Source organism: Lepidochelys kempii, chromosome 23, assembly GCF_965140265.1.
Source record: "Lepidochelys kempii isolate rLepKem1 chromosome 23, rLepKem1.hap2, whole genome shotgun sequence".
Lineage (NCBI taxonomy): Eukaryota > Metazoa > Chordata > Testudines > Cheloniidae > Lepidochelys > Lepidochelys kempii.
In genome coordinates, this window is record NC_133278.1 from 11,494,497 (window position 1) to 11,522,414 (window position 27,918).

A 27,918-nucleotide genomic window follows, 5' to 3' on the forward strand; every position below is an offset into this window, starting at 1 on the left:
CCCGTCTCTTCATCCCAGAGAGCGACAAAGGGAAAGTTTCTTTCCCCATTTTAAAAAGTTCTAGACTTCCCATTGGCTCTTTTGGTCAGGTACCCACTTTTTTTTTCTTTACCTGGGGGACTTTTTAACCCCTTACAGGTAAAGCAAGTAAAGAACAGCTACCAAGGGGGATTTTACAGCTAACTGGCTGGCTGGGTGTCCATTGTGAAAGTAGAATGAATTATATTGAAATTATAATTCATTAAAGAAATGCTGCTTGAAGGGTTTGTTGAAATATAGTTGTCAGGAAGAGAAACATTAAGGAGTGTGAGACAATGGGTCCTCAAACTAATTAACTTAGAGCTCCTACTGAGCTAGGAGATTGGTAAACGTTAGTATGCAAATAAGATATGTATGTATATTTGTCAGTTTCTGCTTCCTTTTGTCTCTTATGTTAAACTGGCTTTGGCTTAGCTGTATAAATAAGTTAGCTTGAGCCTCAGAGAAAGGCTCACATATCTGGGTGCATTGGCAAAGCGCTTTGCTAGTAAACAGAGTGGTCTGATAAATTTTGTGAGTCTTGAATCTGACTTTGACACCATCAAAGGGAGCTATCCCCCCACTTTATTTATCACAGAAGCCTATGTGTGCCTCAGTTTACCCTATGTGCTGCAGCATTATGTTGGGGGCAGAGAGGGTGTTTGCTCTCTGCAGAGGCCCAGAGACTCAGCTGTCTAGGGCTAGGCCAGTGGTTCTCAACTCTGGTCCACTGCTTGTTCAGGAAAGCTCCTGGCGCGCCGGGTCAGTTTGTTTACCTGCCGCGTCCGCTGGTTCGGCCGATTGCAGCTCCCACTGGCCGCGGTTCGCCACTCCATGCCAATGGGGGCTGCAGGAAGGGCAGCCAGCATGTCCCTCGGCCCATGCCACTTTCTGCAGGAGGTGAGGGATAGCTCAGTGGTTTGAGCATTGGCCTGATTAAACCCAGGGCTGTGAGTTCAATCCTTGAGGGGGCCATTTAGGGATCTGGGGCAAAAATTGGGGATTGGTCCCCCTTTGAGCAGGGGGTTGGACTAGATGACCTCCTGAGGTCCCTTGTAACCCTAATATTCTGTGATTCTATGATTCTATGGCCAATGTATTAGGAAGAGAGCCTGAAACATAAGTTCCTGTATCAGAGGCCTGGTACGAGGCAGGCCCTGCTCACAGAATCTGGCAAGAACGGGGCTAATAATGCAGAAATACACATTCCTAAGAAGTGCTAGTCACAGAGTGCTCATGCAAACACATCCCAAAGATATCAAGTGGTACCAGAACATCTCGATATCAAAAATGGTACAAAAACATTCCCCAAGGTTAACAGGAACACACTGAACCCTCCTGAAAAATAAGGTCAGAATGACAGTACGTAATAAAGATGTTTTAATCAAACCAACATGTACAAGGTAACGGGTAATAACTAGCCACATCATTGCCCTTCCCTCACGCTGGGGCTGCCAGGCTGGAGTGGGGGGAGGATACTTGCGGGGGGGGGGTCACCTCACCTAGCCTCTGCCCCTCCTCCATCTGTGGGCAGCCTCAGCCAGGATCAGCATCAAGGCCAGCAGGACCCCAGTGCCCAGGGCCAGAGGGATGATGTTGCCCCAGGTGTAATCTGGGGGTGACAAAGAAGGAGTGGGGCATCAGCAACTGATCTCAGGGGGTGGGGTGAGGAGTCATCCTCCAGCTAGAGCCACAGGGACAACCACCCCTTTTCTGCCCCCCAGAGCAGAAAACCACCATGGCCCCGTATGCCCATCCACCCCCTTTGATCCAAGCTGACCAGTCCCAGGCTCCTCCAGTATCTGTCTGTCTGTTTCTTACATGGGTAACCGGTTAGAGCATCAAGTGACCTTAAAACAGCTCGGTGAGGGGGTGTGCTGACCCCACGTGGCCCTGGGAAGGGCCAATCAACCCTGACACCTGTTGTGGGTGCCAGGCTGGAATGGGGGAGGCTAAAAGAGGGAGCACCCGATCTGTAGGGGGCTGGCTCAGGGGAAGCACAGAGTAAGCTGGGGGCGAGCAGCTGCTTGGGAGTCTAGGTGAGGAAGACTGCTCCCTGGTCAAGCCTCCATGGACGGAAAATAGATGGGGGACCTGCGGATGGTCTCAAGCAGCGGGTACCCAAGAACCCCAGAGGGGCTAAGGATTAAGCCCAGCTGAGGCAAATATTCCTTTCTGTAGTGTTTTGGGCTGTGACTTTGGTCTCTGCTACCCCACAAGGGGATTAGACTTTTATAATGACCTTCCCGGGGGGTGGGGAGGAGCCACATCAGCCATCACAGAAAGCCGGAACACAGCTGGGGAAACCGAGGCAGAGTGTCTCTCGCCACAAGCAGGCACACGGAGGGCAGGGCGTAGCTTATCACAATCTAGTCGCATAACAATGGGCTTTGGAAGTTATATTAGGCTTGCACCGAGATACAAAATATTTGTAAATAAACATCACATGCTTAAGGAATATTCAGAGTGACACAGACAGAGGAAACAGGAGTTGGTTAGAAGCTAACCAACATCTTCTACAAAACACTTACCCTTCCAGCAATCCACCTTCTTCTTAATGTTTCAAGAACAAAGACTTCAGAGTGTTTGTAGAAGAAAATATTTCCAGTAAGAATATTTCTAGCAGCTTTTGAATAGGTTTAAACCAGAGGCTTTTTCTTGCAAAGAGAGTAAAATGAAACTATTTTACAACTGAGTTTATGGCTCTGGTAGCATTCATAGCATCGCTCCTTATTGCATATTTACATTCTTCTAAAGGTAGGACTTTTCTAAAACAAACATTTTGCAAAGGCTGTTGCTTGAGATAAAACCTTGATAGCTTATCACAGGCAGCTGTGTTGTGAGTTTTGCTAAAACCAACTTGTTGGTCTTTTTTTTTTTTTAACCATTCTGCTCTAAATTACAAACTTTACAACTTGTAATTACAACATCATCCATTAACTATGTTCTACAAAGCGCAGATTGCAATAACCAAAACCAATGCTTTTATACAGCTTTCAAACCACACAGAGTAAAAGAAAACAGTATAGAAAGTTGGATGAAGGGAGAAGTTATAAAGACTGCATTTAATGCTCTGAGGTTTTATGGCTCAGGAAGGTTTATCCTCTTTTGACACTAGTTGAAAGAAGGTAGATTTCTTAAGAATCACCTTAGCTTGAACATTTCATATAATTATGAAGCAACTGAAAACCTGTGTGGTTGTTGTGAGCAAGTGGGGGGTTTTCTTGGTTTTTTCAATGGTTTGCATGCAGAGGTGGGGTAGGATGCAGTTTCCCTGGGTGTTACTGGTTTAACAAGGTGGTGGGAGAGGGAGCTTGTTGTTACAGAGGGCCAGCAATGGAACTTGGGACCCCAGCCAATGGCCTGGAGAATGGATACCCCAACGACTGGTGACCTGGTGGCCCAGCTCGGGAATCACAGTCAGTTCTGGCCAGTGGGAGGACAATGGGTTGCGGAGAGAGGACCTGGGTGACCTAACCAGCTGGTTCCAGCCAGAGGGGTACAAAGGATGGCTGAGAGGAGAGGAGGCCCAGGCGACCCTGTTTACCTGGATAGAAAACCATGGACAGAGGTGGGGCTTCGGGCCGGTGATATCAGATGCTGAGCTAGGAAGCAGGGGGGCTCGGGACTGGAGAGAGAGAGCAGGCAGAGCCCACCTGGATGCAGAGGAGACTTGGATGTGCTGTGCTGAGGGAGGCCAGGCCTGAGGGCCCAGAGCGTTTCCCATGCTGTGTTCAGATGCTCAATAAACCCTTCTGTTTTACACTGGCTGAGAGTCGCTCCGGTCTAGAGATCAGGGTGGCATTATTCCCTCTGGGAGTGGAGGCCCCAGGAGTCCAGAGCAAGTGGACTCCCTGAGGGGCCCACAGAGAGAGACAGGAGTGCTAAGGCTCAGAGAAGTGCGGTTCCAGGAGGTGGAGGGGCTTAACCCCCGAGAGAGAGTGGACCCCTGAGAAGGGCTGTCACACTGAAGGGGGTTCCCCCCAGGGACTGTACGGGCCAAAAGTGAGCACAACCTGTGAGTCCGTGGCAGTTATATCTTCCAAGCATTGTTGATATAAAAATAATTGTAAGTATCTCTTAAAATGAAGGCTCTGCCATGTTTGGAATGGCCTAACATCAGAATAAATTATAATAATTACATGAACAACCATTTCGGTATCAAATACCGAGGTCTAGCGCCTACAAGTGTCCATTTGGATGTGTCTATCTGCAAAAGGCAATTATCTGTCACACAAAGGGAATTGGTGGATTCGCCAGCCCTTGAAATCTTTAACTCAAGACTGGATGTCTTTCAACCACAAGTTCTTGCACTGGATGAAGACCACATTGTGGGAGGTTCTCAGGTCTCTGTTATACAGAGGATAAAACTAGATCAGTGGTGCTCGACCTTTCCCAGCTACTGGACCCCTTTCAGGAGGCTGATTGGTCTTGTGTACCCCCAAGTTTCACCTCCCTTAAAAACTACTTGCTTCCAAAATCAGACATAAAAATACAAATGTGTCACAGCTCACTAGTACTGACAAATTGTCTGTATGAAATGTTAGTTTGTCCTGACTTTGCTAGGGCTTTTTATGTGGCCTGTTGTAAAACGAGGCAAATATCTAGATGGGTTGATGTACCCCCTGGAAGACCCTGGACTAGATAATCACAGTGGTCCCTTCTGGCCTGGGAATCTATGAATCTAAGAAAGGAATCCTGTTTGGTTGATGTGTTGAAGTTCCTTGTGAAAATCCTCTGCTTGATGTCTGCTGCATAAGTATATAAGAGCAGCCATACTGGGTCAGACCAATGATCCTTCCAGCCCAGTATCCTGCCTTCTGACAGGGGCAATGCCAGCTGCTTCACAGGGACTCAACAGAATAGGGTGATTATTGAGTGATCCATCCCCTGTTGTCCATGCCTTGCTTCTGGCTAGGGTGACCAGAGAGCAACTGTTAAAAAATGGGATGGGGGTAATAGACGCCTATATAAAAAAAAGTCCCCAAAAACGGGACTGTCCCTTTAAAAATGGGACATCTGGTCACCCTACTTCTGGCAGTCAGCATGGGGTTCCATCCCTGACCAGCTTGGCTAATAGCCACTGATGGACCTATCCTCCATGAACTTATCTAATTTATTTTTTAACCCCATTATATTTTTGGCCTTCACAACATCCCCAGGCAAGGAGTTCCACAGGTTGCCTGTGCGTTGGGTGAAGAAATACTTCCTTGTGTTTGTTTTAAACCTGCTGCCTATTAATTTCATCAGGTGACTCTTAGTTCTTGTGTTAGGAGAAGGAGTAAATAACACTTCCTTATTCACTTTCTTCACACCAGTCATGATTTTATAGACCTTGATCATATCCCCTCATAGTCATCTCTTTTCCAAGCTGAGCAGTCTCAGTCTTATAAATCTCTCCTCATACGTAAGCCTTTCCATGCCCTAATCATTTTTGTTGCCCTTCTCTGTACCTTTTCCAGTTCCAATATATCTTTTTTGAGATGGGGCGACCACATCTGCACGCAGTATTCATGATGTAGTCGTACCATGGATTTATATAGTGGCATTATGACATTTTCTGTCTTACCATCTACCCCTTTCCTAATGGTTCCTTACACTCTGTTAGGTTTCTGACTGCTGCTGCACATTGAAAGGAGATGTTTTCAGAGAACTAGCCACAGTGACTGCAGATAGTTGAGGCTTGTAACAGCTAATATCTTCCCTGGCTCTGGACAGAAAGCCTGAAATGAACCACGGAAACCTTTCAGAGTAGCAGCCGTGTTAGTCTGTCTTTGCAAAAAGAAAAGGAGTACTTGTGGCACTGTAGCTCACGAAAGCTCATGCTCAAATAAATTGGTTAGTCTCTAAGGTGCCACAAGTCCTCCTTTTCTTTTCACGGAAACCTTGTCTTCTGGGTCTCTGATCCTTTCATGCGCCCCCTTGTGGGCAGGCATGGTGCTGCAGGTGAGTCTGGCTCGATTTCCCCCCCACTTGGCATATATAAAGATCCAAGCAGGCTTTCTGGTATTAAAGAGCACCCTGCTGTGGAAGGGCTCATTTATTAATGGAAAAGGCCAACAGAAAATATCAGCAAAAGCTGCCTCCCAGCATCCCAGCTGGGAGAGCAAGCCAGTCTCATTACATCTGTCCCTCGTCTGAGTCCACAGCTTGCCTGCGTCCAGACTCTTCACCAGGGTTCTCTCGACTCTTGGGGTCAGGTCTCTGGCTGCTACCTGGGTAGAATCCTGCCCCGGAGTCCATGGAGATCAGTCCCGTTCCTGTCAGGCTGGGCTTCCTGCCACTGTCTGCGAAAGCCCCTGCTGAGACCTGGCCCGGCTGGATGTCTGGCCTCTGAGCTCCTTGCTCTAGGACAGTGGCTCTCAATCTTTCCAGGCTACTGTACCCCTGTCAGGAGTCTGATTTGTCTTGCGTACCCCCAAGTTTCACCTCACTTGGAGACATGGGGCCTTGCAGTGTGGGGAAATTGGGAGAAAGGTCTGCGATGAGCGGTAACTGCCCCCCATAGGGATCCCCTGTGCCCCCAGCCCGAGGGCCCTGACAGGCCCCAGGGGATTGGGGGGGATCCCTTCTCCTGCAGGCTGTGGGGACGGGGAGTCTCCTTCCTGAGGACGTCTCTCTAACCCCAGAAATTCCCTCCCTTGCCCAGAGATAAGGACCTGGAGGCCAGAGCTGCCAGAGTCAGGTGAACTGGAGACCAGTGGGGAGGGAGTGAGCTTTGATTCTGAAACAGACTGCAGATACATAGATAGATAGATAGATTATATGGGGTGTATGGGGATGGATAGATAGAGAGGTGACTCAGCCAAGCACAGAGCCCTGACACGCTCAGTGGTTTGAACAGGGAAGGGGCTGGAAGCCAGGACTCCTGGGTTCTCTCCCTGGCTCTGGGAGGGGAATGGGATCTAGTGGTTAGAGCAAGTGGGGGGAGGGGGCTGGGACTCGGAAGCTCTTGTTTCAGCTCTGAGGCCCTTGGGAGATGGGCCATGAACAGGCGCTGGCAGAAGGCCCAGAGGTAAATGCCCCACAAGCTTCGCCCTGAAGCGATGCTGCCCCCTCCCCACCCTGGTGATGGATGTGGGGGGAGGCCCCGTTTTGCTTCCTCCCAGCTCCGTCAATCTACGACTCCTCCCTGTCCTTCTCTGTCCTTGCCCCCCCTTCCATCACCTGACTGTCTGTGGCCTCCCCCCAGGCAAGCCAGGGTGGGTGAAGGGGCTTATGGCCCCACATGAGCACTGAGCTGAGCTGTGTGTCATGGCCTCCGTACTGCTCCGAGCTGGGGGGTGGATTGCCTATAGTGCTGGGGAGGATGGGGCTGAGATCACTTCTGCTGCCCCCCAGACTTTGCGTTGAGTGTGACCAGCTCTGCCCCTGCCTGCCCAGGTCCCAGCTTGGCTGCCCACCTCTCTCCAAACCCACCCAGCCCCAAACCCACCCACTCCCCAGCACATGCCCTCCAACTCCACTGCCACCACCTCAGCCCCACTGGATCACCCATCCGTTCTCTCCTGCACCCTTCCCCGTCCCCCCCGACCTGGGCTTGATATAGTTGGGGTGATCACCCGGCCATTGGAGGCCAGGTTGAAAAGCCCAGAGGCCCTTTCTTGTCACTGGGGGCCAGCAGGGTTCTGGGACTCAGATCTACGAGGTGGGTCCTGGCCTAGGCCGGCTGGAGATGAGGGGCCCGATTCCAAGCTATGCTTGGCCCAGGGATGGGGGAGCTTTAATATGCTGTTGCACCCCCACCCCCATCCTGAGCTAAGAGCCCGCCTGCTTGTACTACCTTATGCCCGGCTGCCTGGGGCCATAAGGAGCTCCCCCACCCCGGCCCATCCCCTATGCTGGGTCCAGGCAATGGATCAAATTACAGGGGTCAATCCAGTTCCGCCAACTCCCTGCCCCCAGGCTGGGCTGGGTCTTACATGTAACTGAGCACCGGGATTCATCTCGGGCCATCTAAAAAGACGCCCTCCAACTCCTGGCTTTGAACCGGGGCAGGAGCTCCCCTGGGCAAAGGCCTTCGGGGAAATATCCGGTGCCCCATAGCCTCAGCCGGGAGCTTGCAATGGCAGCTGGCAGCAAAGATAGGCCAGGGCCAGGCTGGGCAGAGCGGGGTGCTGCGGAACCTGTCCTGTGGCAGTGAGGTGGGGGAGGGGCCCTCCATCTGGTCCTGGGGAGACCCTAGCCGGGTGCCAGCTACTGGCACCAAACAGAGGGCAACTTAGTGAAGTCCAGCCCACAAAAGCTTCTAGGGAAAGGTGAAGAGCTGAACTGATGGGCTGGGGGGTGGGTTATAATTCTGTCCCCAGCTGCCAGGGCAGGGGAGGGGAGACAGGGTGATTTCCCTGCCTCTGCCAGAGCCCCCCACCCCAGATCCTGCGAAACCAGATGGCTGATCCCCAATACCTCTTGACACACATAATCTCAAGGTTTCCCCAAAGCCACGGGGTCAGTGGGGTGAGCAGGTTGGACAGGGCTCCCCATTGCTCTCCAGCGGCTCAGCTTTCTTTGAGTTGGAGTCGGGGTGTCAATCTTTACCTCTTGTTAAGGCTGGGAAGGAAACCTACACAAAGTGAGCCAATGCACTGGCACTGCCTGGGCCTGCAGAGAGCCTGAGCACAACACTGTGTGGGGGAAGAGGGGAATCTTCCCAAGTGTGACCAACACAGCGATGCTGCCTGAGGCTGTCGAGAGCCTGAGCCATGAGCTCTGTGAACTGCTCCATATCCGGGTCACAGGGCTGAGGCTGTGGGGGGATTGGCCATGCTGGGGGTCCCTCCTGCCCATGCGGGGGCAGCCAGGCCCTGCAGACTTTGCCCCTGGCCTTGCTGGGCCCTGTGTCGTGCTGAGATTTGGGGGCTTGGCCTCCCTGGGGCTTGGCCTTCCGGGCTACTGTGTTTTCCCTCTTCCAGGGTAGCAAAATCTCTCCAGACCAACTATCCAGCTGCCTTTCCAGGCTGCTCTCTAACCTAAGACTATGCCCCTTTCCCATTAGAGGGCAGGGGAACCCGGGCCCATGCATTACTCCAGGGTCCAGCCCAGGGACCCTCTATCCAGCAACCCTGGTCTGCTCACTCCCAGACCCCACTGCTATTTCACAGTGCTCCTTCCTATGTCTCTCTTTCTTGCTGTTCTGGCCCAGCCATGGGTGTCCAACTCAAGCTCCCAACTCCCATGGGGTGACTGCAGCCTGCTTTCCCTGCAGCCTGTTTCTGCTGGCAGCTTCCTGGCTTTATACCAGCCCTGCCTGTTCCTTCTCAGATAGGCTCCACCATCAACCCAGGGTCACTTAGCAGGGGCGTGAGGGGGGAAATGTTCCCTGGACCTTGGTAGCTCTTCCAGGCTGCTCCTGCTCCAAACTAGGACAGCCAACTGGCTGCCCTGACACCCCCTATCCACATGCAAACCCTCTCAAGTTGCTTTCAAGATGGGCTAGTTGTGGAATGGGGAGGAGAGAGCAGAACCAGCCAGGCTAGTAGCAGTGGGGAGTTCATCCCCACTCCACCCCCCAATCCATGTCCACGAAATTGGACTGGAGACACCACCATCCATTGGCATCTGCGGCACCTCACCTCCGCCTTAGGGAAATCCCCCGTTCCCCAGCCAGCCTGCTGGATTTCTCAGCAGCTCTGGTGCTGTAGCATGGAGGGGTTTCGGCCATCAGCTCTGCTGGAGGAGCTCCGTGGAGTGATGCTTGTAGGGCATCTGGCCTGGGGTCCGTGGGAAAGACGAAGGGGCTAAGAGGTGGGTTGGGCAAAGAGCATTTATTTCAGATCGAGACAGACATCGTTAGCACGATTAGAAAATAGAGGATAACCCCTGAAAAACACAGTGCTAGGAAAACGGGGGGCGGGTGTGGGAAACGGAGGGAGCACTAGGAGGCCACTCCCATTTCAGCCAGTTGCCCACTGTGCCTCTGGCACTGGAGTGGGGCCACTAACAATACAATCTACCGAAGACAAATGTGGTAAAGTACCTGGCTCTGCACGTCTCCCCCACCCTGCCCCAGCATGTCCCCGCGCCACGGCAGTGTGACGCAGCCCATCCTCAGAGATCGGCACCTCCTTGCTCTCTGTGCCCAGTGGAGCAGGTGCCTTGTTGTAAGGAGAGAGGCGACAGCGACCGGGAGCGAACCCAAGTATCCCCTGTGCGGCATCCATCAGAGAGGAGGCCACAACAGCCCCAAGACACAGTGAGCACAGCTCTCTATGGGGCCCAAAGGCTCCTGGGACAGTCCCACGAGGTCAGGGCCAAGCCACTTGGGATGCCAATTCTACCCCACTGCATGGCCCTGTGGGCGTGCCAGCTGTCCCCTTGTTGAGTGGCACATCGGGGACTGGCCACAATCGCACCCCCAGGAAGAGGCGGCTGGGAGCTGCTGGAAGGTGACCTGTGGCTGGAGACGCTGCCAGCCCTGAGGGGCCAAGCTCCGGTACCTGTCTGAAAAATCAGATTTGTCAACGAATAATAATTAGGGGGCATGGTCAGGGGGGACGGGACCCACCTTGTGGTTCTGAGCTTGGTTGGGGAAAGTGCCAGCTCCCTACGGGTGTGAGAGCATCTGGGGTTCAGCCTGGAATGCACCCCACCCCCTAGGGCTGGGGGCTGCCTCTCTCCCCACACCGCCCAACCTCTCTGCTATCTGCCCCTGGTTTCCCTGCTTTTTCCTTTCCAACCCTCCACTTGTTCCTTCCTGCCCCCCCGGACTCCCCTCACTCTCCTGCCCCTCATCTGACCCTGAGTGGTTCCTCAGCCTCTCTGCCACCCACCCCCATCTCCCTCTGAGCCCTGCCTCCTGCCCCTACATCTCCATATCTCCCTGTCCCCCTCCTGCCCCATGTCCCCTCACGCCCTGCCTCAACCTTTCCTCCTACCCCTCTTCCAGCCCCCTCCCATCCTCCTCCTGCCCCTGTGATCTCCCTCCTGTCCTTCAGGCTGCCCCCAGCCTCCCTGCTGCCCCCACCTGCACCTCTGACCTCTCAGCTCTCCACATTTCCCTGCAACCCCCTCCTGCCCTCTATACCCCACATCCCTGCCCCCCCCCATCCTTGTGACCCTTCAACCTTTCTGCCCTCCACATCCCCCTGCCCTTGTTTCCTGCCCCTGGCCCCCTCAATGGGTTGTTGTAGGGGGGCACGCTCTACAGCACAGGCTGGTTTCATTCGTGGCCGCCCCCCCAAAACAGGAGAGAGCAGCCATTTTGACTGAGGGAAAATGGCCAGCTCCCTCAGGGTGTGTCTACACTGCACACTAAGCCTGGCTCTGACTCAGGTTTGAGCCCCAGGCCCCCCTGCCGTCCACACACATGTTGGTCTGACTTGGTTCAGCAAGCACTCAGGGCCCTGCTGGGGTGGGGGGGGTCCCAGCCCGAGTCCTGCTGCGACGCGGGTCTTAGCCCCAGCATCTTGCAGTGTGGATACAGCTCAAGCTGCAGCCCCAAGGCAGAAGGGCCACGCAGTGCAGTGTGGACATGCTAGCCCAGCTGGGGGATCGGGGCCAGCATTTGTAAACTCAGGTTTACAACGCAGACGGTGTGGGCTTGGACACACAGAGTGCACAGGCCCAGCTCCTCCAGACCCAGGTTTACAGTGCAGTGTGCACACAGCCTCCATGCGGAGATGGGGTAGAGGCCAGAAATATCCTTCTGCAGCCTCTGTGCTCCTCTGACAACCCCACAGAGACCTGCTGGTCCCACAGCAAGTGCACCCCTCTTCCAAGGTTCGGGAACAAAACCTCCTCCCTCACATGTGTGTGTCTGTGTTTGTATCTCTGTCTCTCTCACATACACACACATGCACGAGGAGCGTTCTCTCTCACATGCACACACAGGAGGGTTCTCTTTCACACACGCGCACGAGGATTCTCTCTCACACACACACAAGGAGGTTTCGCTCTCTCTCACACACACACACGTTTGACTCTAGGGTTGCCAATCCTTCAGGACTGTCCTGGAGTATCCAGAAATTAAAGATCAATCTTTAATTAAAGATTATGTCATGTGATGAAACCTCCAGGAATATGTCCAGCCAAAATTGGCAACCCTATTTCACACACACACAGGAGGAGGTTTCACACACACACACACACACACACACACACAAGGTTTCATACAGACACATGCACATAGGAAGTTTCACACACACAGGAGAAGCGGCTTCACATACACATGCACACACATGGAGGTTTCACACCTGCACACATGGCAGGAAGTCTCTCACACATACTCCAGGAGGTTTCACACACACATAAGAATGGCCATGCTGGTTCGGACCAAAGGTTCATCTAGCCCAGTATCCTGTCTCCTGACAGTGATCTATGCCAGGTGCCCCAGAGGGAACGAACAGAACAGGGAATCATCAAGTGATCCATCCCGTCACCCATTCCCAGCTTCTGGCAAACAGAGGCTCAGGACACCATCCCTGCCCATCCTGGCTAATAGCCATTGATGGACCTATCCTCCATGAATGTATCTAGCTCTTTTTTTAACCCTGTTATAGTCTTGGCCTTCTCAACATCCTCTGGCAGAGTTCCACGCACACACGGATATACACACATAAGGGGGTTTATCGCACATGCACTCATGGATAAGTGGGAGGAAGTTTCACACATGACATTTCACACACATGAATGGACGGACATCCACATGAGGTTTCACACACACACGGACACACAAGGAGGTTACTCACACACACACACTCACACACAAGGAGGTTTCTCTCTCTCTCACACACACACAGAGGCACAAAAGGTTTCTCTCTCACACACACACACATGCTGTTCTTGTCTTGGCACGCTGCCTGTGCGCGCTCTCACACCATGTCTACACTGAGGGAAGCAGCCTGGCCTGGCTGTTCCAGACTAACTTCTCCACGCTGGCTAGTGCCGTCTGACAGAGCTATTCTGGATTCACTCCCTGGACCAGGCTGGCCTGCTCCTCTAAGGGCCAGCACCCTGGGGCTGGCTCGCCCTGCTGGGAAGGGGTGAGGCCAAGCCTGGCAAGGGCTGAGGGGGCTAGCGCCTGTGACCGGCCTGGCAGAGCAGAAGGCATCTGAGCCTGCCACCAGGGCTGGGCAGGGGGGTTGCTTTGGGGGCAGAGTGATTGTCCTGGGATTGAGTCCCTTTTCCCTCGGAAGAGTGCACCCACCTGGGGCTGCAGTTTCAGTCAATCTCTCTGTCCGGACGAGGTTTTAGATAGGGCTGGATCATTGTCCGTTCGCAGGGCAATCTGGCTGCGGGGCCGGTGATACTGTGTGCTCCCCAGGGGGCCCACATTACCATCCATGCCCCAAGGATGCCCGGAACCCAACTCTGGGTCAGATCCTCCTGTACGGTCGTTGCAGCAGCTTGGATGTGGGCACAGGGAATGCTGCCCCCCTCTCGGTTCCCAACCCTAGCCCAGGGGGGTAGGAGCATGTCAGTGTGTGTCAGTGGGGGCACCAGCTCTCCCTCCAGGGGACGAGCACCCCAGAGGGTGGCAGTGTGGGAATTGGTGCCCCCTTGGTTCCCACGCCCTCCCCGGAAGATGGCGCACTCTGGGAAGAGGTGGCATAGGAGCTGGCACTCCCTGAGTCCCACACCCCCCATGGGCGAGGAGTGCCCCAGCAGGAGCGGGCGTGACAGCTGACACCCCCTCAGTTCCCCATACGGGAGAGACACCCCACAAGGTGGCAGTGTGGGAACTGGTGCCCGCGATTCCCATGTCCTCTCCTCCGATGATGGAGGAGGGCACTGGGGGGTGTGGGAACCACTGCCCCTTGGTTCCCACGCTCCACGCCAGGGCAGCTACTCCTGGTGGGTCCTCTGGTGGCGGAGGAGGTGGGAGGTGGCTCCGAAGCCCTTCCCGCAGTCGGCGCACTTGTAGGGGCGCTCGCCGGTGTGAGTGGCCCGGTGTCGGGCCAAGTGGGCGTCGCGGGTGAAGGCTTTGCCGCAGACCCCGCACTCAAAGGGCTTCTCGCCCGTGTGGGTGCCCTGGTGCCGGGCCAGGTGGGCGCTGCGGGTGAAGGCTTTGCCACAGACGCCACACTGGAATGGCTTCTCGCCGGTGTGGACGAGCTGGTGCCGGGTCAAGTGAGCGTCGCGGGTGAAGGCCCTGCCACATATGCCGCACTGGTAGGGACGCTCGCCAGTATGGGTGCCATGGTGCCGGGTCAGGTGGGCGTTGCGCCCGAAAGCTTTCCCGCAGTAGGTGCACTTGTAGGGGCGTTCGCCAGAGTGGGTCTCCTGGTGCCGGGCCAGGTGGGCGCTGCGCCCAAAGGCTTTCCCGCAGTGGGTGCAGGTGTAGGGGCGCTCGCCCGCTGGTGGCGGAGCCAGGGCCGGGCCCTTGCCACGGTGGTTGCAGGAATAGGAGCGCTGCTCTCCGCCTGAGTGGGTGCCCAGATGCCGGGTCAGGTGGGAGCTGCGCCGGAAGCCCTTGCCACAGTACGGGCACGTGTTGGCCTTCTCACCCATGGGCGTGGCCGGTGCGGGGCTCCAGCAGCCTGGGGTTATGGGCGTGGCCAATCCTCCAACGAGCCTATAGAATCATAGAATATCAGGGTTGGAAGGGACCTCAGGAGGTCATCTAGTCCAACCCCCTGCTCAAAAGCAGGACCCATCCCCAATTCAATCATCCCAGCCAGGGCTTTGTCAAGCCTGACTTTAAAAACTTCTAAGGAAGGAGATTCTACCACCTCCCTAGGCAACGCATTCCAGTGTTTCACCACCCTCCTAGTGAAAAAGTTTTTCCTAATATCCAACCTAAACCTCCCCCACTGCAACTTGAGACCATTACTCCTTGTTCTGTCATCAGCTACCACTGAGAATAGTCTAGAACCATCCTCTCTGGAACCACCTCTCAGGTAGTTGAAAGCAGCTATCAAATCCCCCCTCATTCTTCTCTTCCGCAGACTAAACAATCCCAGTTCCCTCAGCCTCTCCTCATAAGTCATGTGTTCCAGACCCCTAATCATTTTTGTTGCCCTTCGCTGGACTCTTTCCAATTTCTCCACATCCTTCTTGTAGTGTGGGGCCCAAAACGGGACACAGTACTCCAGATGAGGCCTCACCAATGTCGAATAGAGGGGAACGATCACGTCCCTCGATCTGCTCGCTATGCCCCTACTTATACATCCCAAAATGCCATTGGTCTTCTTGGCAACAAGGGCACACTGCTGACTCATATCCAGCTTCTCGTCCACTGTCACCCCAGGTCCTTTTCCGCAGAACTGCTGCCTAGCCATTCAGTCCCTAGTCTGTAGCTGTGCATTGGGTTCTTCCGTCCTAAGTGCAAGACCCTGCACTTATCCTTATTGAACCTCATCAGATTTCTTTTGGCCCAATCCTCCAATTTGTCTAGGTCCCTCTGTATCCTATCCCTCCCCTCCAGCGTATCTACCACTCCTCCCAGTTTAGTATCATCCGCAAATTTGCTGAGAGTGCAATCCACACCATCCTCCAGATCATTTATGAAGCCGGCTGCCAACTAGACATGGAGCCATTGATCACTACCCGTTGAGCCCGACAATCTAGCCAACTTTCTACCCACCTTATAGTGCATTCATCCAGCCCATACTTCTTTAACTTGCTGACAAGAATACTGTGTGCAGCCTGGCTTCGCTACCAGGACTGTTCCCTTTGGCTCCTCCCAGGCAGCTTCAGGGATCCCCTTCTTTCTTCCCTGCTTCCTGTGAGGACAGAGAATCTAGCCGTGAGTTGCTCCTGCTGCCCCATTTCTGGTGAGAGGCAGCGTGGCCTAGCAGATAGAGCACTGAGACTCAGGGCACCTGGCTTCTATTCCCGGCTCTGGCCTCCTGGGCGACCATCCTGCTCCTTGCCTCAGTTTCCCCACTTGTACAATGGGGATTACACTACTGAGCTCCATCGTCAAGGGCTTTGAACTCTATGGATGGAAAGCACTGGGCATTATTATTAATATAGGAGCAAGGCCCAGCAGCTGAGCCTGGAATCAGCTGTCTCCAGGCTGTCTCACGAGTACATCTGAGTGCCAGCAGAGCTGCTTGGTGGCCGGCTGGCCTGACTGGCTGATGTGGAGCCAGTGGGCCCTTGCTTTGAAGCTCAGCAGCAGGTTGCTGGCTGCTTAACGCTTATGCCCGCCACTGTGACTGCTCCTGCCCCAGCCTTGCCTCCCAGCCTTGCCTCCCAGCCTTCTTCCTGTCCTGCTCTGGTCTGCTCCTTGCCTAGTTTCTGCTTGGATGGGTGACAGCACAGGAACCAGCACCCCACACATTCCCACCTTGACAATCAGCTGTGTGAAACTTCGGTTGACTGGCAGTTCCAAAAAAATTGGGGAAAAACAAATCATTTTTGGGTCAACCCCAAAATGTTTTTTTAAATGTTGGTGAATCTTTTAGAAATCGAAACAATCATTGTTTTGGGTCAAGTGAAATCTTTCCGTCAATCCAAAACATTTTGAGTCACTTTCAAGATTTTTTAAAAAAATGCATTTGTCTTTTAAAAATAAAATAGAAGGCAGATCCTAACCGAAAAGTCATTTCAGCCAGCAATTCATATAGAAAATGTCATAAGGAAACTTTGGACTTTTGGGGAATTTTTGTTGTTTATTCCCACACCCCTCCCCCCCGTGACCAACAATCTGATAAATCAGACATGAATTCGGGAAGCGTTTTTGGCCTCACTGAATCTGCGTTTTTTGCTGAAAAAAATGTTCCACTCAAAAAATGTCACTGAACTCTAGTTACTTGCTAGAGGGGCTCTGGGCGGCTTTGCTGGGACTCCCGTGCCCCCCTGCAGGGTTCCCAGCTGGTCTAACTCCCTGCTCACCTGGTTTCTCTTCGGTGTTGTCCTTTCCTCCAGGCCCGACTGTGGTCACATCCGCAGGAGCTCACAACAGAAAATCCTACTGAGGGAAAGGATTAGAGTAAGGTCAGGTGTTCCGTGACAGCTCCTAGGATGGTTCTACACTCTCTGCTTCAGGGATCCAGCCAATCTAGAGCTATTTGGGGATGGGACGGGACTAGAACAGGGCAAATAATGGAGTTTTTGGTTAGCTGGCAATTTTGAAAAGTTGGGTGGGAGAAAGAGAGTTTCTGGTCAGAGCAAAAATGAACGTTTTCAAAATCAAAGTTGGACAAATCTTTTTCGGAGTCCCTGCTCCCCAGGGTAGAGTTCCCTACCCTGTAAGTATGGCCTGCATTCTGTTTTCCTAGATGGATACATTTTAAATGTAGCTGTACTAAAATGCATATTGTTTGCTTGAGCCCAGTTTACCAAGCAATCCAGATTGTTCTATATCAGCGACCTAAGTTCCCCCTCCCCCAGCCCCAACCCAGCCATGGATCTGCCATGGCTAGGGGATGCACCCCTTCCCTGGCCCCAACCCAGCCCCAGCCGGGACCTGCCGTGGTGGGGAGAGGTGCCTCTCCCACCCAGCCCAGATACTGCTGCAGGGAGAGAGAGCTGGGGGCAGTTCTCTCTCCCCACTGTAGCCCTGGGACAGCCTGTACCCCAAACCCCTCATTCCTGGCCCCATCCCAGAGCCTGCACCCCCAGACGGAGGCATCATTCTCTCCCCTTCTCACACCCCAAATCCCTGCCCCAGCCTGGAGCCCCCTTCCACAATCCAAACTCCTTGACCTCGCCCCCCAGCCTAGAGCCCCCTCCTACATCCCAAATCCTTCATCCCTGGCCCCACCCCAGAGCCCGCACCCCCAGCCGGAGCCCTCGCCCCCTGCACGCCAACCTTCTGCCCCAGTCTTGAGCCCCCTCCCACACTCCAAACCCCTCAGCCCCACCCCTGCCAAATGAGTGTCACACGTCACCTCCATATTGGTGCACATAACAAAATTCATTCCATACATGGGTGGGAAAAATTAGAGGGAACACTGTCAGTGACCCATCCTCTTCATTATTTACCACTCCCCCAATTTTTGGGTCATCTGCAAGCTTTATCTGTGATGATTTTATGTTTTCTTCTAGACACTGATAAAGATGTTAAATAACGTAGGGCCAAGAACAGATCCCTGTGGGACCCCCTGGACACATATCCCCCAAATGATGATTCCCCATTTAGAGTTACATTTTTTAGACCTATCAGTTAGCCAGTTTTTACTCCATTTAATGTGGGCCACATTAAATTTATATTGTTCTAGTTTTTAAATCAAAATGTTATGCAGTACCAAGTCAAACACTTTGCACAAGTCTAAGTCTATTACGGCAACACTATTACCTTTATCAACCAAACTTTTAATCTCATCAAAAAAAAATAGCATGTTAATTTGACAGCTCCCAGAGTCTCATAGACTTTAAGGCCAGAAGGGACCATCATGATCATCTAGTCTGACCTCCTGCACATCGCAGGCCACAGAACCTCACCCAGCCACTCTTGTAATAGACCCCTCACCTCTGGCTGAGTTACAGAAGTCCCGAAATCATAATTTAAAGAGCCCCCTCCTGATTTAAAGACTTCACATTACAGAGACGCCACAATTTACACTAGTTTAAACCTGCAGGTGACCCGTGCCCCACGCTGCAGAGGAAGGCGAAAACCCCCCCATGGTCTCTGCAAATCTGACCCAGGGGAAAATTCCTTCCTGACCCCAAATACGCTGATCAGTTGGACCCCGAGCATGTGGGCAAGACCCACCAGTCAGACAGCTGGGAAAGAATTCTCTGCATTAAGTCAGAGTTCTCCCCATCTAGTGTCCCATCATTGGCCGTTGGAAATATTTGCTACTAGCAGTCACAGATCAGTCGTAGGCAGTCCGATCATACCACACCTCTATAAACTTATCAAGTTCAGTCTTGAAGCCATTTCAGTTTTTTGCCCCTCTGCTCCTCTTGGAAGATTGTCCCAGAACTTCACTCCTCCGATGGCTAGAAAGCTTCATCTAATTTCAAGCCTAAACCTGTTTATGGCCAGTTTACATCCATTTTTTCTTGTGTCCACATTGGTGCTTGATTTAAATAACTCCTCTCCCTCCCTGGTGCTTATCCCTCTGATTTATTTATAGAGAGGAATCATATCTCCCTTCAGTCTTCTTTCGGTCAGGCTAAACAAGCTAAGCTCATTAAATCTTCTCTCATAAGGTGGGTTCTCCATTCCTCCGATCATCCTAGTAGTAGCCCTTCTCTGAACCTGTTTCAGCTTGAAATCATCTTTCTGAAACATGGGAGACCAGAACTGCACAGAGAATTCCAGGTGAGGGCTCACCAGTGCCTTGTATAATGGCAATACCACTTCCCTAGCTCTACTGGAGATTGTGGGAGAAGCTTGGCTTTCATTTGTTTATTTTTAAAACTTTTAAAAAAAATCTCAGTTCCCATTTGTGTGTTTTGCTTGTTTGGGGGAGCTGCAGGGGGAATAAAGCATTGGGCTGGAACTCAGGAGATCTTTGGGTTCTTTGCTACTGGCCTGCTGGGTGACCGGGGCCAGTCACAGCCCCACTCTGTGCATCAGTTTCCCCATCTGTAGAATGGGGCTAATGATACTGAGCTCCTCAGTAAAGAGCTTTGAGAGCTGCTGGCTGGCCCCAGGCCCCTCCCCCCTTCAGCCTTCTCCCCCCGCCAAAGATCCCAGCCCCCCACCTCCAGCTGCCAACCCCAGCTTCCCCCTTCCTTCCACCCCAATTCCCAGCCCCCTCCCCTCACCAGCCCCAGCCCCTTCCCTGCAGCCCCTTTTCCCACCCCCAGCTCCCAACCTCCCCACCACCAGCTCCCAACCCCCATGTCCCCCAGATCCCAGCCCCCCAGTGCCCCTCCCCAACTGCAGCTCCCTGCCCCTTCTCAACCTCAGCCGCCGGCCCCCCTTCCCTTCCCAGCACTAGTTCCACCCTCTTCCCTGCAGCCCCTCTTCCCCCCATCTTCAGGTCCCAGCCCCCCTCCTCCCCAGCTACAGCTCTCACCCCCAGCCCCCCTCCTCCCCAGCTGCAGCTCTCACCCCCAGCTGCAGCTCCCAGCTCCCTGCCCCCCTCCTCCCCAGCTGCAGCTCTCACCCCCAGCCCCCTCCTCCCCAGCTGCAGATCCCAGCTCCCTGCCCCCCTCCTCCCCAGCTGCAGCTCTCACCCCCAGCCCCCTCCTCCCCAGCTGCAGATCCCAGCTCCCTGCCCCCCTCCTCCCCAGCTGCAGCTCTCACCCCCAGCCCCCTCCTCCCCAGCTGCAGATCCCAGCTCCCTGCCCCCCTCCTCCCCAGCTGCAGCTCTCACCCCCAGCCCCCCTGCTCCCCAGCTGCAGATCCCAGCTCCCTGCCCCCTCCTCCCCAGCTGCAGCTCTCACCCCCAGCCCCCCTGCTCCCCAGCTGCAGATCCCAGCTCCCTGCCCCCTCCTCCCCAGCTGCAGCTCTCACCCCAGCCCCCCTCCTCCCCAGCTGCAGCTCTCACCCCCAGCCCCCCTGCTCCCCAGCTGCAGATCCCAGCTCCCTGTCCCCTACTCCCCAGCTACAGCTCCCTGCCCCCCTCCTCCCCAGCTGCAGCTCTCACCCCCAGCTCCCTGCCCCCTCCTCCCCAGCTGCAGCTCTCACCCCAGCCCCCCTCCTCCCCAGCTGCAGCTCTCACCCCCAGCCCCCCTGCTCCCCAGCTGCAGATCCCAGCTCCCTGTCCCCTCCTCCCCAGCTACAGCTCCCTGCCCCCCTCCTCCCCAGCTGCAGCTCTCACCCCCAGCTCCCTGCCCCCTCCTCCCCAGCTGCAGCTCTCACCCCAGCCCCCCTCCTCCCCAGCTGCAGCTCTCACCCGCAGCTGCAGATCCCAGCTCCCTGCCCCCCTCCTCCCCAGCTGCAGCTCCCAGCCCCCCTGCTCCCCAGCTGCAGATCCCAGCTCCCTGCCCTCCTCCTCCCTCCCCAGCTGCAGCTCTTTCCCTCCCCCAGCTGCTGTGGCCCCCAGACCCCCCGAGCTGCAGCCCAGCCGCCCCCACCCGCTCTCACCGGTGCACACGCTGGGCTGGGCGCAGGAAGGTGCCCGGGCCCCTCTCTCGGTCTCTCCTTCCCCAGCCCCGGCTCCGCTCTGCACAGCAGCGGCTGCCAGCTCGATGGTTGTTAACCCTTCCCCCGCCAGACGGCAGGCAGACATCCCCCCAGCCTCCCCCTGCCCCGGACGCCTGGGTTCCGCAGGGCGCCCCTGGAGGACCCGAAGGGCAGCGCCCGGGGCCCCCTGGGGGCTGAGCAGAGCTGGGCACAGCACGGAGTTTCCGGTCCCTGGCTGATTCCCCAAAGTGGGGGGCGATTGGGGAGGGGGGGGTCATTTCAAGTTGAAAATAGCTGAAATGTTTAGTGTCTTGAAAAGTTGGAAGGAGAAAAAATATTTTTTCCCTTTGACTTCGGGTGGAGAAATGTCCTGTGGGGTCAAACCGTTTTGCTCTTGAGCAGTTTCAAACATTTAAAAATAAAACCAGGGGACGTTTAGAAACAAAACGCCCTTTGGAACCAAAAACTAGACACAATCTGCCTCTGCGGGAGACGAACTTGATCTCTTTGTCCGATGAGATTACAGGTTTGGGGGATAACCGTGACGTAATAGACGTAGACTTCTGCAAGGCGTTTGGCTTCGTCCCGCCTGGCACTCTGCCTAAACAATCTAGAACGCTATAAAATGAACAGGACCCACGTCGAATGAATTAAAAAACGGTGGATAGGTCTCAAAATGTAACTGTAAACAGGGAATCAAGAGGCTGCATTTCTATTGAGTGGGGTCCTGCAGGTATCGGTTCTCGGCCCTCTGCTGTGAAACATTTTTGTCAGTGACCTGGGTGAAAACATAAAATCATCATGGATAACGTCTGCAGATGACACAAAAATTGGGGAAGTGGTAAATAATGCAGAGGACAGGTCACTGACTCAGAGCAATTGGATAAACTGAGCGCAAGCAAACAAGACACACTTTAATGCAGCTAAATGTAAATGTATCCATCTAGGAACAAAGACTGTCGGCCATATAGAGAATGAGATGCTCCCTCCTGGGAAGCAGTGACTGGGAAAAAAGATTTGGGGGTTGTGGTGGGGGTCGTGAGAAGTGGAATCTGTCATGCCTCTACACGATTGGCACACTTGTAGGGTTTCAAGATAAGAACATAGGAATGGCCATATTGGGTCAGACCAATGGCCCACTTAGCCCCATATCTTGTCTTTGACAGTGGCCAGTGCCAGATGCTTCAGAGGGAATGAACAGACCAGGGCAAATGCAAATGATCCATGCCCTGTCATCTAGTCCCAGCTTTCAGCAGTTGGAGGTTTAGGGACACCTGGAGTCTATCCTGGCTACTAGCCAGTGATGGACCTATCCTCCATGAACTTATCTCATTCTTTTTTGAACCCAACTTTTGGCCTTCACAACATCATGTGGCAATGAGTTCCACAGGTTGAGTGTGTGTTGTGTGAAGAAATATTTCCTTATGTTTGTTTAAAACCTGCTATTAATTTAATCAGGTGACCCCCTAGTTCTTGTGTCACGTGAAGGGGTAAATAACACTTCCCTATCCCCTTTCTCCACACCAGTCATGATTTTATAGACCTCCATCATATCCCCCCTTAGTCGTCTCTTTTCCAAGCTGATCAGCCTCCATCTTTTTAATCTCTCCTCGTGTGGTAGCTGTTCCATCCCTCTAAATTGTTTCATTACTCTTCTTTGCACCTCTTCCAACTCTAAGAGAGCTTTTCTCCGATGGGGCGACCAGTACTGCATGCAGTATTTCAGGTCAACAGAGAGGACAGGTCACTGATCCCCAGCAATGTGGATTGCTTGGGGAGGTGGACACAAGCCAGCAATATGCCAAAATAAAGTCATACAGCTTGGAACAAAGAACGCAGGCCATACCTACAGGATGGGGGACTCTATTCTGGGAAGCAGTGACTCTGAGAAAGATGTGGGGGTGGATGATCGGCTGAACACGAGCTCCCAGTGCGACGCTGTGGCCAAAAGGGCTAATGCAATCCTGGGATGCACAAACAGGGGAAATTTGAGGAGTCAGGAGGTCTTTTCCCTCTGGATTTGGCACCGGGGTGACTACTGCTGGAATCCTGTGTCCAGTTCTGGGGCCCACCATTCAGAAAGGGTGTGGATAAACTGGAGAGGCGTCAGCAAGGAGCCAGGAGAATGATGAAAGGTTTGGAAAACACAGTGATAGACACTTTATAGTGTCAGACTTTAGAACAAGTACCCTCCTGCTTTCTCACATCTTGCCCCTTGGCAGGGGTGCTGGAATGGGGGGGGGGCCAAACGGGCTGTGGCCCTCCCACTTTTTGCCACATGCCCAGCCTCCTGCCTCACCTCTTCCCCCGGAGGCTCTGCCCCCACACCAGGCTGGAAGTTGGAGCTTGGCCCGGATAAGAGCAGCCTGGGGAGCCTAGGAAGCTGTGGGGAATTGCAGAACCTCCACCTACCTGGGTAGGGGGGCCTGAGAGCAGCCCCCAGCCTGAGTCCCTGCCCAGGGCAGATAGTGGGTCATTAGTTCCCCACAGCTGCCCAGGTGGCTCTTACCATGGCCTGGCTCTGGCTCTTCGGCCCCTGAGGCCCCGCCCCAGAGCCAGGCCAAACGCCAGAGCTGGGTCGGGTATGGGGAGCCATGGACCCTCCACCTGCCCTGGGTGGGAAGTTTGGGGTGGGGTCGGGGAGCAGGTGGAGGGACCCAGGCTCCCTGTTCCCCCGCCTCCAGCTTCTGGCATGGCTCGGGGGCGGGGCCTTGGAGGGGAAGGGGTAGGGCCACAGGGATGCCTCATGGACCCCCACTCCCATTTTTAGGAGGAATCCATGGCTCCTGCCCCTTGGGAGGAGGCCACAAAGCTGCCTCATTAGCTACTTTCAAATCCCTCCTGAAAACTCTCCTTTGCCATGGTGCCTCTAAAAAACTTGACGAGAGTTTGGCTGCTGATGTGTTGAGATCCTGTCTGTCACACTGACCAGTATTATCTTAAAAAGAAAAGGAGTACTTGTGGCACCTTAGAGACTAACCAATTTATTTGAGCATGAGCTTTTGAGCTCATGCTCAATCAAATAAATTGGTTAGTCTCTAAGGTGCCACAAGTACTCCTTTTCTTTTTGCGAATACAGACTAACACGGCTGTTACTCTGAAACCTGTATTATCTTGTTGTTCCCTTGAACTCTCCCATCTGTCTGTCTCTCTCCATCTCTTGTCTCCAGCTGCTTGAGAAATGGATATGCCATCCCATAAAAAAATTCCAATTTTTCCGAAAGAAAGAAAGAAAGAAAGAAAGATCATTCTGATTGGAACAACTAGCCACATTTTTCAATGTTTGCGCACAACTAAATTTCCCCCAAATCAAAAAAAAAAAAAAAAAAAATCAGGTCTGTCAAAATGTTTCTTTTGCATTTTGACCCTTTTTAATTTTTTTAAAGGCTCTTACGTAAAATAAAGCGAATTTCAGAACAAAAAAGTAGCTTTTGAGGCAAGAAAAATCAAATCTTTTGGTCCTGCAAAATGTCGACACAGAATGGTTCCACGTTGTCGAAACGTTCCCCCCCCCCAAACATTTTTTGAAATAAAATCTTGTCACCATTTCTCCAAATAAATATATAAATAAATACAAATGGGTTTTGTCAAAACAGCATTTTCCAATGGAAAACTGTTTAGACAAAATTTTTCCAGTCAGCTCTTGTCTTACACGTGGATTATAAACTCTTTGGGGGCAGGAGTTGTCTTTGTACAGCACCTAGCACAATGAGGCCCTGGGCCATGACTAGGGCTTCTGGGTGCGACCGTAATACACGTAATAAATAATGTACAGAGCTACATTAGTACAGATAACAAATAATAATAATTCACATATTGGGTACGAGGAGAACAACCAGTTGCCTAACCTCTCTCCAGAAGATTGTAGTAGAGATGGGGAACAAAACACAGTTGTTCTGGCCTGTGTCCTCAAGATCTCCCTTCTTCTCCCATGGCTGACATGTAAATTGGGCTGTAATCTATTCATTCAGTGAACCAGCATATGCCCAATGCTGTTGGCCTGGCCTGCCCTTAGGCATTCTGCCAGCAGAGCTATATTGGCTAGGAGTATGAAACGAATCAGATAAAGCTGGTCGAAACTTTTTGACTGACATTCTTTTGCCAGAGAGAAAGGTAAATTTAGCAACGCCGAAACATTTCGCTAATTCGTATCCAAGTTGCCAAATTGCTCGTTTAAAAAAGAAATTCCTAAAAAGAAAAAAATTAAAAATAACCCACCCTAAAACACATACCTAAAATAACATAACTAAAAAAACAATAAAGGAATAATAATAATAAAATGGTAAGAAATACAAAATAAATACCTACAAAAATAAAAGGAATTCCCCCAAATATCTAAAACAAATACCTAAACACAATTATAATAAATGATAGTTAAGCATTACAATAAATAATAAAGTAATAACAATAAAATGGTAATAAGAAATAAAAAATAAATACCTTAAAATATTTCTTAAAAAATATCAAGAAGTATCTAAAACAAATACTTGCAATAAAATAAATCATAGAAGCATAGAATATTAGGGTTGGAAGGGACCTCAGGAGGTCATCTAGTCCAACCCCCTGCTCAAAGCAGGACCAATCCCCAATTCAATCATCCCAGCCAGGGCTTTGTCAAGCCTGACCTTAAAAACTTCTAAGGAAGGAGATTCTACCACCTCCCTAGGTAATGCATTCCAGTGTTTCACCACCCTCCTAGTGAAGAAGTTTTTCCTAATATCCAGCCTAAACCTCCCCCACTGCAACTTGAGACCATTCCTCCTTGTCCTGTCCTCTTCTACCACTGAGAATAGTCTAGAACCATCCTCTCTGGAACCACCTCTCAGGTAGTTGAAAACAGCTATCAAATCCCCCCTCATTCTTCTCTTCTGCAGGCTAAACAATCCCAGCTCCCTCAGCCTCTCCTCATAACTCATGTGTTCCAGACCCCTAATCATTTTTGTTGCCCTTCGCTGGACTCTCTCCAATTTATCCACATCCTTCTTGTAGTGTGGGGCCCAAAACTGGACACAGTACTCCAGATGAGGCCACACCAATGTCGAATAGAGGGGGACGATCACGTCCCTCGATCTGCTCGCTATGCCCCTACTTATACATCCCAAAATGCTGTTGGCCTTCTTGGCAACAAGGGCACACTGCTGACTCATATCCAGCTTCTCGTCCACTGTCACCCCTAGGTCCTTTTCCGCAGAACTGCTGCCTAGCCATTCGGTCCTTAGTCTGTAGCTGTGCATTAGGTTCTTCCGTCCTAAGTGCAGGACCCTGCACTTATCCTTATTGAACCTCATCAGATTTCTTTTGGCCCAATCCTCCAATTTGTCTAGGTCCTTCTGTATCCTATCCCTCCCCTCCAGCGTATCTACCACTCCTCCCAGTTTAGTATCATCCGCAAATTTGCTGAGAGTGCAATCCACACCATCCTCCAGATCATTTATGAAGATATTGAACAAAACCGGCCCCAGGACCGACCCCTGGGGCACTCCACTTGACACCGGCTGCCAACTAGACATGGAGCCATTGATCACTACCCGTTGAGCCAGACAATCTAGCCAACTTTCTACCCCCCTTATAGTGCATTCATCCAGCCCATGCTTCTTTAACTTGCTGACAAGAATACTGTGGGAGACCGTGTCAAAAACTTTGCTAAAGTCAAGTAACAATACATCCACTGCTTTCCCTTCATCCACAGAACCAGTAATCTCATCATAGAAGGCGATTAGATTAGTCAGGCATGACCTTCCCTTGGTGAATCCATGCTGACTGTTCCTGATCACTTTCCTCTCATGTAAGTGCTTCAGGATTGATTCCTTGAGGACCTGCTCCATGATTTTTCCAGGGACTGAGGTGAGGCTGACTGGCCTGTAGTTCCCAGGATCCTCCTTCTTCCCTTTTTTAAAGATTGGCACTACATTAGCCTTTTTCCAGTCATCCGGGACTTCCCCCGTTCGCCACGAGTTTTCAAAGATAATGGCCAATGGCTCTGCAATCAGAGCCGCCAATTCCTTCAGCACTCTCGGATGCAACTCGTCCGGCCCCATGGATTTGTGCACGTCCAGCTTTTCTAAATAGTCCCTAACCACCTCTTTCTCCACAGAGGGCTGGCCAGCTACTCCCCATGTTGTGATGCCCAGCGCAGCAGTCTGGGACCTGTCCTTGTTAGTGAAGACAGAGGCAAAAATAGCATTGAGCATATTAGCTTTTTCCACATCCTCTGTCACTAGGTTGCCTCCCTCATTCAGTAAGGGGCCCACACTTTCCTTGGCTTTCTTCTTGTTGCCAACATACCTGAAGAAACCTTTCTTGTTACTCTTGACATCTCTTGCTAGCTGCAGCTCCAGGTGCGATTTGGCCCTCCTGATTTCATTCCTACATGCCCGAGCAATATTTTCATACTCTTCCCTGGTCATATGTCCAACCTTCCACTTCTTGTAAGCTTCTTTTTTATGTTTAAGATCCGCTAGGATTTCACCATTAAGCCAAGCTGGTCGCCTGCCATATTTACTATTCTTTCGACTCATTGGGATGGTTTGTCCCTGTAACCTCAACAGGGATTCCTTGAAATACAGCCAGCTCTCCTGGACTCCTTTCCCCTTCATGTTAATAAGGTAATAAGAAGTAATAATAATAAAATGATCAGAAAGAAAAAAACCTAAAAACAATTTTTAAAACATAAAATAATTCCTAAAACAAATATCTCACCTAAAATAAATAATTGGTGTTAATAATAATAAATAATTATAAAATAATATTAATAAAATAATAAGAAATACAAATAAATACCTAATTAATTATACCTAAAACAAATACCTCAGATAAAATACATAATTGTTAAGGAATAATAATAAAATAATAAGAAATAAAAAACAAATAGAACAAAAATTTAAAAAATCAAAACCTTTTGTTTCGACATTTTCTAACCAAAACATGCTGACATTTCAGTTCAAAACAACTTTTTGCTTTGAAATGTCCTTTACTTTCATCTTTCAAAA

At 52.0% G+C, this 27,918-nt stretch overlaps 2 protein-coding genes across 6 annotated transcripts in view; one reads left to right on the forward strand and one right to left on the reverse strand.

Annotated features, from left to right (window-relative positions):
* LOC140901855 (uncharacterized) overlaps positions 1-27,918 on the forward strand; it is a 355,192-nt gene that overhangs the window by 294,328 nt on the left and 32,946 nt on the right. The window lies entirely within an intron of this gene.
* LOC140902260 (uncharacterized) lies at positions 9,764-21,088 on the reverse strand. Of its 5 annotated transcripts, XR_012156026.1 has the most exons (5): positions 20,891-21,088; positions 16,798-16,876; positions 15,542-15,680; positions 13,163-14,530; positions 9,764-10,458 (listed from the first exon to the last, which is right to left on the reverse strand). XR_012156026.1 is itself a non-coding variant. In XM_073322168.1 (4 exons), exon 4 carries the CDS (start codon positions 14,464-14,466, stop codon positions 13,801-13,803), a length of 666 nt encoding a protein of 221 aa, XP_073178269.1. In that variant the 5' UTR covers positions 14,467-14,530; positions 15,542-15,680; positions 16,798-16,873; positions 20,891-21,088; the 3' UTR covers positions 11,081-13,800. The 5 variants fall into 5 exon arrangements, 4 of the variants coding, with proteins under 4 accessions (XP_073178269.1, XP_073178268.1, XP_073178270.1 ...); XM_073322168.1 differs by lacking the exon at positions 9,764-10,458 and having other exon boundaries at positions 11,081-14,530; positions 16,798-16,873; XM_073322167.1 differs by lacking the exon at positions 9,764-10,458 and having other exon boundaries at positions 11,081-14,530.